Source organism: Gopherus evgoodei, chromosome 1, assembly GCF_007399415.2.
Source record: "Gopherus evgoodei ecotype Sinaloan lineage chromosome 1, rGopEvg1_v1.p, whole genome shotgun sequence".
Lineage (NCBI taxonomy): Eukaryota > Metazoa > Chordata > Testudines > Testudinidae > Gopherus > Gopherus evgoodei.
In genome coordinates, this window is record NC_044322.1 from 157172967 (window position 1) to 157185313 (window position 12347).

At 40.6% G+C, this 12347-nt stretch overlaps 1 protein-coding gene across 8 annotated transcripts in view; it reads left to right on the forward strand.

Moving 5' to 3' along the window:
• Nucleotides 1-11747, forward strand: part of KDM6A (lysine demethylase 6A) — a 297125-nt gene extending 285378 nt beyond the window's left edge. For all 8 annotated transcript variants that reach the window (XM_030576524.1, XM_030576540.1, XM_030576549.1 and 5 more), the window contains 3 exons: nucleotides 7451-7577; nucleotides 8676-8846; nucleotides 10863-11747. In XM_030576524.1, coding sequence (XP_030432384.1) covers nucleotides 7451-7577; nucleotides 8676-8846; nucleotides 10863-10892 — 328 coding nt within the window. In that variant the 3' untranslated portion in view covers nucleotides 10893-11747. The remainder of the gene's footprint in view (nucleotides 1-7450; nucleotides 7578-8675; nucleotides 8847-10862) is intronic.
• The last annotated feature ends 600 nt before the right edge of the window (nucleotides 11748-12347 follow it).

Genomic DNA, 12347 nt, shown 5'->3' on the forward strand with positions numbered 1-12347 from the left:
ATGCAGAGGCTCCAGCATGGCAGTGGGGAGCATAAGCCATTGGCTGCACAGTGGTGGGAGATCGCCGCTACCACCATCACCCAGGACAGAGACTCAGTGGTGCGGCTGCTTCAGACCATGACACAGCAAAAGGTCTGGGTCTGCTCCAGAAATACCCTGGAGCCCTGTCCCTCCATGCCAGGTGCACCAGGTGTGGGCAGGCAGGCTCAGCATAGCAGGATCCAAGTATAGAGGGCCTTAGTGTAGGGAGATACACGTGTGATGAGAGGGTTCTGTGTGGGGTCTTCTGGGTGCAGGTGGCTCAGTGGGGAGCCTGAGCGCAGGGGCAATGGAACTGCATTGGGGTCCAGTGAAGGTAGTTGGGGCTCAGCGGGGTGGTCTGGGTGTGTGTGTGTGGGGGGGAAATCTGGTGCTGGGAGAATGGGTCTGAGGTGAGGGTCCAGGTGCAGCTGGTTGGGACTCATAAGGTAAGGGTCTGGGTGCGGAGGGCTCATTGGGGTTGTCCAAGCATGTGGATAGGGCTCTTCAGGGTGGGAATTCGAGTGCAGGGGACTTGGGGGTGGCAGTCTCAGTGCAGGGGTGGGGCTCAGTGGGGGGGCTCGAGGTGTGGGGGTGGGGCTCAGCAGAGGGGCTGAGTGTAGGGGGATTCCAGATGCAGTGGGTGAGGCTCAGCAGGGTGAGGTTTCAGGTGTGGGGGCCTTGATGGGGGGTTCTGGCGCTGGGGGTGAGACTTGGCAGTGGTATCTGGGCATGGGGGCATCTGGATGCATGGGAGTTAGGTGGACAGGGGAGCAGTCCCCCACACAGTTATCCCTCCCTCCACGACTGAGGAGTGATGGGGGCAGGAAGTAGGGGGAGTGTGCGGCGCTTCCTGCAGCCAAAAGAGGTTTATGGGGGCTGGGTCTGCCCTGGCCATTCCTTGCAGGAGAAGAGGAAGTCCCATCCTTCCCAGGCCAGCTGGGACTAGCAGCTGAGCCCAGCGCAGGATAAGAGCCACTGGCAGGAGCATCCTCCGCACCGCCCCCTATGGTGATACACCTGTCCTATGGCTGCTCCAGGCACCCAAAATGGCACACCTATGCTGCTCAGAAGGGGTGCACAACGGCTCTTGCAGCTTCCCTATCAGAAAGTCATTTTTCTGCAGCGAAGCGAAAAAATCTGCAGGGGATGTGAATTCTGCACAGTATCCCCCCCGAAATAATAATCTGTAGGCCAACATATTTGTGACCTTTTGGGTCACTCCAGGCAAGTAGAGGAGAATGAATTTCAGAGTAAATGACTCATCACAAAGAATGCCCTGCAGCTCTCATCCTTTTAAGGTGAGGGGGGCTTATAAATCACCTTGAAGGTGACCTGTAAAATACTGGGTTTAGCCCTGCAAAGCAAAGAGAAAATAACACTGTCACACCCCTCTCCTTTAAGGATGTATTAAAAAAAAAAAAAGTCTGAGGGTATTTTCCTTATTCTTTTTTACATTAGAAATTTGCGTTCTTTCTAGGCTGGAACACCCTGATGATTGGAGAACTAACAAAATGGTGACAACACAAATGCCAAGATTGAAAGTTGAGAGAGGAAAGGATTTTTAGTCAGACTGTTTAAGAGTCTAGGTTTTAAGGGGTTGTGAACATCTGTATAGCTTCCATGACTAACTTTTGGGGTAAAGACGGACTTTATTAAAAAGCCAACATCCTTACCCTTTCAGTGAAGATGCTAGAACTCACAGTAAGCATGCTTGGGAAGTCCCAGAGATTCTCTGGCAAACCCAGGGAAAACTGAACTATTGCTTTCTGTTTGACTAACAGCTTCTGGGAATCTAATTAGATGCCTAAATTGCAAATGTATACTACAAATGAAGAACCCTTTAATCAGATGGGCAGATAAAATATTTTGTCATACTTTGCAGTTGTTTTCCCCAATCTATCCAATATTTCTTCTGTTTTACCTGGATTAAGCCTCACCCAGGGAGCCACCACCCAGCCCACAGTTTTTGCTAGACTCTGAGACAAGTGTTCGTTTATACTTATCAGGTTAGTTGAAATGGAGACAGAAAGGTGTGGTCAGCATACAGAACATACTGTAGTTCATGTCTCTCCTCTAGCCCTCATTTCGGCCCCATATAGAGAGAGAATAAAGGTTCCATCTGGTACTCTCTGAAGACTCATGTGAGTACCCTTGGGAGAGAAGAACCATTGTCCAAAACTATCCACTGGACCTGCCCAAGGGGAAAGGGATGGGGCCACCTGAGTAGCTGTGTCTCCTCCTGCTAGTTTCTGTGCTATATTGCCAACACTTTATAGCCATTGGTTTCAAATATAGCTCATTGAATATCAGCATGAACACTTGAACTTGATAAATTATCTCTTCCTAATTCTGAATAAATGCAACAGATGCCAGCTCTGTGCCAAATGCAGATTTGTATCCAAATTGACACAAGTCAAGGCAATCCAAGGCATCTAGATAGTCTAAAACAGTTGCCTCTTCTGGAGGTTAAGAACCAAAATAGGCAGGAAACAGGGTAGAGGAGGAGTTTTTTCTGAAATAAAAAAGTGACTTGTGCTTCTCGTTTGAAAAATAAGCAAAAATGTTCTGCAGTGACATATAGGCACTGGCATACATGGCAGTGAGTACTATTTAAAACTAAATGTGAATGTGCAAGGGAAGAATTAAAATGTGTGTGTTTGAAAGAAAGTTTGAGCATCTTAAAACACCACAATAAGCATGCAATCCAGCATTGTTCTTTTAAATAAAAGCAAAGAAAAAGTACTAGAAGCTTATAAAAAACAGTGTTCAAAGATCTGAAAGTGGGGCTGGAATTGTTTGGGGAACCAAATAATAATATCCAAAATAAGTTAGATTGCTCTGAGAAAAGATACCCCCATCTCCCAAAAAAACAAACAAAAGAATCCCCAGATGATGATAGCAAAAGTGTCTAAAGGGAATAAGAAAGGCATTTACAAATGTATCGGGCCAAAAGAAAAAGGAAACATTAGAGAGAGTGAGGACACATTAATGAATGAGTAGGGAGACAATAATCCTAAAATGACTGAAATACTCAATAGCTTTAAAGGAGAAACATCATTTTGGATTAAATAAAGAAAATGGGAGTCTGTGTAACTAGAAAGCAATGGAGGGATATTGTTTATAAAAGCATCAGTAAAAGGATACTTAGGAAATAATATGCCCAATCAGCAGATCCAGATGATACTCATCCCAGGATATTTACACCAGAGTAGACAAAATTACTGAAGGATATATTTTTAGAGAACAGCCCTGCATCAAGGCGATGGACAAGATGCAATCCAAGCTTTGAAAACTTCACCAAATATATAAAGGTTCAGAAGCAGACCTCACTGCCCTTCCTCACAGAAGAAATCAGGCTGACATCTCCTTCACAGTGGGTTCACCCTATGTCTGTACTAGACTGTAAGGGCTTCCCTTATTTACCATAAACCTATCCCATACCCTAATAAAGTATACTACTTAGAGCATGATTCCCAAATATTTGAAAGCTGAGCCTGCCTTCAGGAAAGTGAAATTAGTTGTGCCTCTCATCAGCCCCACTGTGTTGCTAATTTCTACATCTTTCATCTACCTCCTCCCCTTAACAAGTCCTTCAGGCATCACATGCTTTGGGAAACACTGGTGTAGATCTTCATACTGATATTCTTCTTTCTTACATACTTCGATTAGCAATGAAATACTTTAAAATGTCAATATTGTTAACTATTGTCATTGGCATCACAGTTTTTAGGCTCTCTAAAAGCTTAGGCAGATATCACTGCAGCATCTGCTCTTGTTTTGAATGCTTTCTTCACAACTATAACAGCTAGAAAACTTTTTGACAGTGAAATCTGAGACTCTGAAGAACAATTGAGGGAAAGGCTTTTAGGCCTGCCCAAAGAACCCATCTAAATATTAGCATGGGAGCACAAAATATTGACAGTTTTTTTTAATTTCTTTTTAATTCAGGGCATACTTCATAAGCAGGTATTGTTTCAGATTTTTTTCCTAAATTATTAAACTAATAAATACTACTTTATTGTGCACTTTCAGTTACAAAAACAGAATAGCCAGCAAATAGAATAGACAGAAAATTAAAAGGTGTCTTTCCAGTCCTCAGATGTCTGATGCTGGACTGATCCCACCTGCTGCCTTCCTATCATTACCTCTAACTGATAAAAATTTAATTGGCTAATCTCAAAGAGCTGATTGCAATGGCATGTTGGAGAGAGCTGGGCTAATTAGGGATTGCACATACCAACAGCCTTCATAGATTTAATGTATTTGATTTTCTGCAGCCAGCAAATTATGAACCCTACCCCATATGACCCAGAAGTCTGCATTATTCTTAATGGCAATTCAGTTAAAGAACTAAATAGATTAAATAAACTGATACTCTTATAGAATAATTGTATAATATGATGGCTCTTAATGAGCAAGTGTATAATTGAAATTCCACTTGCATTCTCTCAGAGGTACTCAGTTTAGATTTAAATATTGGTAAATGCCATCTGATGGGCTAAATGACAGTTGACTCATATCTTGAGTGACCAGACATCCTATTTTTAAAGGGACAGTCCCATATTTAAGCCCTCCTGCCCGTGTCCCAACTTTTTTTTTTTAAATAGGCTTGTTGTCCCATATTTTCTGTCTCTCTCCCTGCTCGCCAGCCGCCCACCCACCAGCAGTTAGTGGGGGGTCCAGTGACCAATGATGGGGTTGGGTGTGCAAGGCTGGTGGCAGGGCCAAATTGCAACATGTGGGGCCCGCTGCACTCCGTGCTGGTCCAAGCATTCAGCCTGCGAACAGCCTGGCCGGCAGTCTCCTTCCTTGCCCCACTGCCTCTGGCTGGACCGGGGCCCTGGGAAAGCCCAAGATCCTCCAGCCTGGGGCACTGACCAGGAGGAGCCGAGCCCTGCACGTGCCAAAACCTCGCACAGTGCTGGCATGGGAAAGCCTCTCTGCCTCTCAGCTAAGCTCTGGAGTGGTGTGGGGGGGGGAAGCAATTTCAAGCCTGTTCATGCCCCAACCTTGCAGACTCCACAGCAGCCCCTGGGCAGGGGTTTAGCACCCTCTTCACCCCCACACCCTCACCCTGGGTCTTGCCCCCAGGGAGCTGCTTCATCCTTTAGGCTCCCTCCCCTGCTGACCCACCTCTCTGCCTGGGTTCGGTGAAGCCCCTGCAGTCAAGTTTCCTGGGCCCTGGTGCACAATTCATCCTTGGGGCTTAACCCTACCTACCCGTGCTGTAGCCTGGGGACAGGAGGCGGCTGGGTTATGTCCATGGACAGCAGCAGCCTGCAGGTGTTAGTTGCCTTTCAACTGTGCAGGCAGGAAGGGACAAGCTGCGTCCAGCCACTGGGGAGCGGGGATTGGGGGGTAGAAGAGACGAGCTCTGCAAAGATGTGGGCCTGGTCATCACTCCCTCCCCCTCCTCTCCTGCGGCTGGAAGCAGCTCCCTTCCCTTCACCAGTGCCAAAAGGCAGCCACTGGCCACATTCTGATGTGAACCCTGGCAGAAATCCGGTGAGAGAGCATGTGTTGCCTCAGGAAGACGCAGTGCCAGATACCAGGAGATGTCTGTTTTTAAAATGTTTCAATAAAAAAATGTTATGGTTTTGATATAAATTAATTTCCTGATCTCCTGCGGCAAAACTTTTCCAGGTGGTTAGCTCTTGTCTTCTCTGACTTGATCATTCCTGCTTTTGTTTGACATAATCCCAGACCTTTTCTTTTCCATTGGATAAAGTTACTTAAATCACTTGATACTAAAAAAAAAAAAAAAAATCTGGTTTAAATGTATAATGAAGAAAATTGTGCTTTTTTTAAAGTGCCACTGCTTTTACGGTCTCTTATTTGAATTTTGCTAAGTTTCTATAGTCAAAAACCAAAATATTGAAAATTAAGGACATGATCCTGCAAATACTTAAGATAGATACACATAACATTAGCTTTACTCACATGAATAACTCCTTTTGTTGACTTCAGTGGGGGATTACTTGTGCTTGAAATTAAGCATATGTATAAGTATGTCATATATTAGGGGCTAAAATTGTATTTGTATTAAGCATTTTTTATAGTGGCGTAAAATTGGTCACTTCAAAACAAAATTATCTCAGTGTTAGCAATGAAAAGTTATTTAGACTTTAAATAAATATATTATCAAAGTTATTGAAAACTTTTATATTCACAAGCCAAAAAATGTTGGTTTGTTTTTTATAGGCTGCATTTTAGCTTTTTCGACTTTTGAAAGTTCAGCATGTCAGAAGGTGGTGTCAGTTGCTAATGTAGAATGGGCTTATTTGCAATTTTAACTTTGAGTTTGTGTTGCTCTTGAAGTACAATGCTAACAAGTCCCTGGATTTGGGTGTTGCGGGCAGGAGGGGCGAACATAGATGAACATTTTAAGCATGAAACATCAAAGTCTCAGTGTATAATCTAAATTTTTGCTAACATAAAGAAAAAAGTATAAAACATACATTAGCATTTTAAGACTATGAAATTAAAAGAAAGTAAGGTGCTAGCACTGTGTTTGAACAATATTTTGGGGGGCGGGATGGGGAAATAAAACTTTTTTCCACTTAGTTTTCCTCTAGCATTTTTTCTTCCCCTTTGTTTTCCAGTGTCTGTAATGTATGTAACTACCTTTTGGAGAGGAAAATCAGAGTACTGGTCAAATGCAAGGATATTTGAGAACTGAAAATTATTGTAAATGACGTACAGATTTGAAATTTAAAAAATGTCGGGTGACCCATTTTGGCCCACTTATGAGAACACACTTGTAGTTCACATAATATTGGAAAGCAAAATGATATATTGCTTGACAGGATGAGCTAAAATTCAAATCTGGTTTTTGTTATTTACATACAAAAACTACAAACAATTGTAAATAGTCATTTGGGAGCACACTACATTTTTTTTCCTTAATGCAGTAAGCATGCCAATGTCAAAATTTTCTTCCATTTTTAGATAATTTTTTTTCTAGCGAAATCAAGAGAAAATATTTTCTAAAACTAGTCTGAGTATTTTTTTCCTCCTAATCTGTAATAATTTCTACCAGAACTCAAATTTCCTCACTTCAGGCCACTGGAAGGCAGTTGTGTTGAGGAATTGATTTCGTTTTAGGATGTTAGTGTAAAATGATGCTTTGGGTTGGCAACATAATGCTTTGAGTTTCATATATGAAATGTAAGCTGTTTGTTTTAGCCCAGTAAGTCAACTAAACTTCTTGTTGATAATGTTAGATTAAAACAGTTGTATAGCTACAGTACACTGAAAAGCACAGTATTTCACTGTTTAAGGAAGTTTCGTTTGCTCAAATTAAAATGAAATATACTGACTGTTGTGGTGGGGGTTAAGGTTGAATAAATCAACAGATAAAAGTTTAGTTTTGAACTAAATACAGGGGAAATGTTTGTGTATAATTATTTACTTTGGATTTCTGTGATAGGTATTGCCTGTTGAGAACTCTCAAGCAGTGTCAGACATTGAGGGAAGCTCTAATTGCTGCAGGAAAAGAGATTGTCTGGCATGGGCGATCAAAGGAAGAACCGGCTCATTACTGTAGCATTTGTGAGGTCAGTAGAAGTAAAGAACTTCACAATTTTAAATTGATCTATTTTTGGAATGTCTTCCATTATTATTACTGCTGTTACTAATTTTGTATTTCTTTATTTGCATTACAGTAGCACTCACAATCTGCTAGTTGCTGTAAATAGATATATGTAAGAAGACACAGTGCTATCTCCTAAGCCCTTACGATATAATCCTTTAGATATGGGCTGTATTTTGCTAAACTCTCTTTTGCAATGGACATATTGTTAGTCATGCAGTGCTTTTTGATTATCTGGGATTCTAAAAAAAAAAGGTTCATCCCATCTGTACTGAATTTGATCCGCTGAGCTTGATTTTTAGAATGTTGTTGTATTTCACTGGTCAGAAATAGCCCCAAGGAGAGACATGCATCTGACGAAGTGGGTATTCACCCATGAAGCTCATATTCCAAAACGTCTGTTAGTCTATAAGGTGCCACAGGATTCTTTGCTGCTTTTACAGATCCATACTAACACGGCTACCCCTCTGATACTTGACACCAAAGAGAGAGAGAACTTTGGAGTGCACTCTTCACAGAACATGCCTGTCTTGCTAGGTGTTTTGATTCTCCCTAGTATTTAACACTGTATTATGTTTTTAAAGAATAGGATAGCAGTTTTGCTAAAGACCAAATGAAAAGCATCATTTTAGCACCTCTGAAAATCAGGCACTTGTCCCAAGCTGAGAAGCCAAAAAAAGGCATGCACTGAAAATTAGTAGGCACTTGAAAATATTGGCCTTAATTTCTTTGTTTCCCCATCTGCAAAATGGGTATAATGTTTACAATATGTACCTTACAAGTGTAACCCTCAGCTTATGAAATTTGCTTGGTAATATTTGCCTGCACTTTCTTTAGTGCTGTCATTCAAACATCTTAATCTAGTAGTAGTAGTAGACATGAGTTGGAAGAGTGTCTACCTCTGTGACTGAACCCTGGAAGTGTGAATTTTTCTTGAGCTACTTTGTCTTTTTTCTATGTTCACGCGTACACAGTCAGAATATAAATCTCAAACCAGCCACACCTTATTTTTTGTAGCTTTCCAAAACCAGATGCCAACACTGATTTGTTTCCTGTCACACAGGTGGAAGTCTTTAATCTGCTTTTTGTCACCAGTGAGAGCAATTCTCGAAAGACCTATGTTGTACATTGCCAAGACTGTGCACGAAAGATAAGCGGGAACCTGGAAAATTTTGTGGTGCTAGAACAGTACAAAATGGAGGACATGATGCAAGCCTATGACCAATTTACATTAGTAAGTTATAGTCAGTGGGTGCAAAACTATCTTTGTAAAGCTGTAGTATGTTGTCTTGGTACCTATTTGTATATGAATACCTTGGATTTTCTGGTTCAAATGGATTTATAGAATTGTATTTTCAGTTTTTACAGGAAAAATATTGAAAAGCAGCAGAAATGCATGGAAAAGTACAATAATTTACTATAGAGTATATAAATGAGTTTGCAGAGAAAAACGGATGTTAAAATTCACAAGGATGAGGTTTAAAATTCTAATATAGAGGCTACCTGAAGATCACGTCTGGATCAGATGGAGACAGGGCCACCCATAACTGAGGGGGAGATAGCAAAAGGGGAAGTTTGCCCTGGGACCCCCATTTGAGAGGGCCTCCAAAATCACCAAAGGGCAGCTGTGCCAAATTTGAGTGACAGGCATTGCGACCTGGCATATGGGGTCTCAGTGCCATTCAGGTTTGGGTCAGCCACCCCTTCATCATCATGGAGGAGCAACTGGGCCAAATTTGAATGAAAGGCATTGTGACATGGCACACAGGGTCACAGTACCACTTAGGTATGGTTCCCGCCATTGATTAGTGTTGGAGACGACTCACCCATCCCAGCTGGGCCCATATCCAGCCACCACTGGTGGTATTGCACTGGGCCTAAGGCAACCTGCCAGGCTGAGAGTCTGGAGGTAGAGTGAATTGAGGAGTCTGGGATACTGCTTCCACTGGCAGCCGAACTAGAGCTCTTGGAGAGGTGGAACCAGAAGTAGCTCATGGCTGCATGCAGGTTAGAGTCCCACCATTATCTCCACAGGGAAGGCAGTGACCCCACAGGCCTGGGCCCTTCTTAAACCCACCCCATCCCACTGTATTAAACTCTTCCACCTCCATGGTAAGTTTTTTTGGAATGGTGGACTCCTCAGTTTAAAACTTTGCCCTGGGCCCCCAGAAACCGCTGTGTGCCCTTGGATTGTGAGGGGAGGAATAGAAGTACTGAAGCTGAGAGACTAGCACCACGTTTTAAGAGAAACTCGGACGTTATTTCTAGTAGGAAATCAAAAAACCTGGCTTTCTCTCTGCTTGGCAAGAGAATTCTCTCAAACAATTCTGTTTGGGGCCTCCTTCGCATCTGAGTTATAAAGCAAAAACCCTGCTGTCCATTACCTTTGCCCATTTGTAGATTTGTTCTGTATGATGTAGCATGCTGGTCTGAACTATGCTAACGCATGATTGTTCATTCATTCCACATGGTTTTCAGTGTTGCAGGCAAGGTCAGATGTCTTGTCCATAATCAGAGTGAGAATGGTGCTAAATTGATTCATGATGAACCTTGCATTCACAGGAAAGTTGACAGTGGTTGGATAGAGTGTTCCGAGATATTGTATTGTAATTGAATATGGCAGTCTAGATATGACTATGCCTTTTGATTAATTTCCAGCTGCAATTCACAGTGTTGGTTTGGAGAAGCGCTTATTCTCTTTACTAGACTTCTGAGACCTGTAAGATTTTAGATAAGGTATCACAATTTTAAATATCCGGGGCATTCTCAGTGCAGGACCCTCTACTCTGGAATTTACTCCCTCCGTTGATGTAACAGAGCTCAGAGTTATTGGCTTTTAGTTCACATGTAAAAGACCCAAAGTCATTGTTTGTGAAGCGCTCGGATACTGAAGTGATTGTTACAGAAAAGTCTGTTCTCCCAGACTTCTTCTAAGGTGAGCCGGAAGGCTTGTATAGGGAAGAGTTCTGTTGTCTAATTTTTAGCATGCTCATCTAGATAATTGTTGTGATGGATGATTTAAAATAATTGTACCTGTGGTTAGAGAGTGTTAATGTAAAATATTAATAAAATGCAAATTGTACTTGAATATGCAAAAAAAAAATCACAAATGTGGTCTTAGAAAATCATGTAATATAAAACCAATAATGTTAATTTGTCCCTTAAACTTTATACATATTGTTTATATGGCTCTTTACTGAATAATTCAATTTGCCCATTGTAGAAAAAGTAATTTGTTTTTTCTTTCCAGGCTCCTCCATTGCCATCCTCCTCATCTTGACATTTTTCCATGGACATTAAATGAAAACTTTTCTGATATTCAGGAAGTGACCCAGTTCTGCACCACTGATTTTTTTTGTAGCTATCCTGTAAGGCTGCTGGCTTGAAAGCTGTGTCTATGCAACCTTCCAAGTGCGGAGTGTCAACCAACTGGACAGGAGAGAGCACTGCCTCCTATTCCAGAACTCAAAATAAATAAAGCTCATCCAGCTGTACTTCACAAAAATAATAATAATTCCATGTTTTGTATATATCTGACAAAACTGGCAACATTATACAGACTACTGACTTGAAGACCGCCTCTTTTGTATTTCTCTGTTTCTGGGCTGATGAATTATTTTCATCCATTTTTCCCCTTCAGAATTTCCCTTGGAAAAAGTACTAGCTTAGCTGGTCATTTCTTTGTAAGGTAGTTAGAAATTTTAAGTCTTTCTTTGGGCAACTTTTTTTTTTTTAATGTGAAAAGTTAGGTGATATAAATTTTTTACTGCTTTTATGTTTTTCTGTCTTGTTTTGAAACCATGACGGTTACACTTTTGGTTCCTAAAATAAAATTTAAAAAAATTAACAGCCAAGTCACAAAGATAAATGGGTTGCACATAGACTAAGGAATAAACTTCAGATTTGTGATTTTTGTTTCTAATCTTGATGTAAATTTACACTATTTATAAATACATATTTATTGCTTGAAAATATTTGTGAATGGAATGCTGTTATTTTTTCCAGATTACCTGCCATTGAAATTTTAAGGAGTGCTGTAATTTCGAACACTACTCCTGTTACATTTTCTATATGTAAATAAAACTGCTTAGCATTGTACAGAAACTTTTATTAAAATTGTTTAATGTTTAAAGTTTTTCTATTGTTTGAGTTTTAAAAAAGATTTATGTACAGTGCCTAGGTTTTGTTCATTTTTGGACTCTGATTATATATATTTTATATATACTCGTGTATATATAATATATATAGAATCTGAATATAAATATATGTATAAAAATTTAGAGCCTAAATTTCTTTCATTTTAAGTTTTACAAATATGGTAGATTTGAGATGTCTACTGTAAAGTATTACTTACAAAAGTATGATTATTTTTAAAGAAATATATGGTATGTATCCTGAAGACATAAAAACCCCTTCAGACTGGTTTATTGTTAAATTGCACTTTTTGCAATAACAGGCTAATAAATAGTTGCTGCCAAAATGTAGTATTAGAAAACAAGTAGTGGCTAACCTTAAAGGTCACAGAGAAGTAATGGGTTTCATAGGAAGGTTAGAATAATTTTAGAGGTTACATGACAATGTTAACCATGGGCTTTGGGGGATATGGTATATAGAATTCAACCAAACTGAAATTTGTATATTCCAATAGTTTCCGTTAACACACTAAAATAAGACTGTCGTCTTGGTGTCAGTTTTGACCCAAAAAGGACATTGTTTTGTAGTATTCTTTTGTATT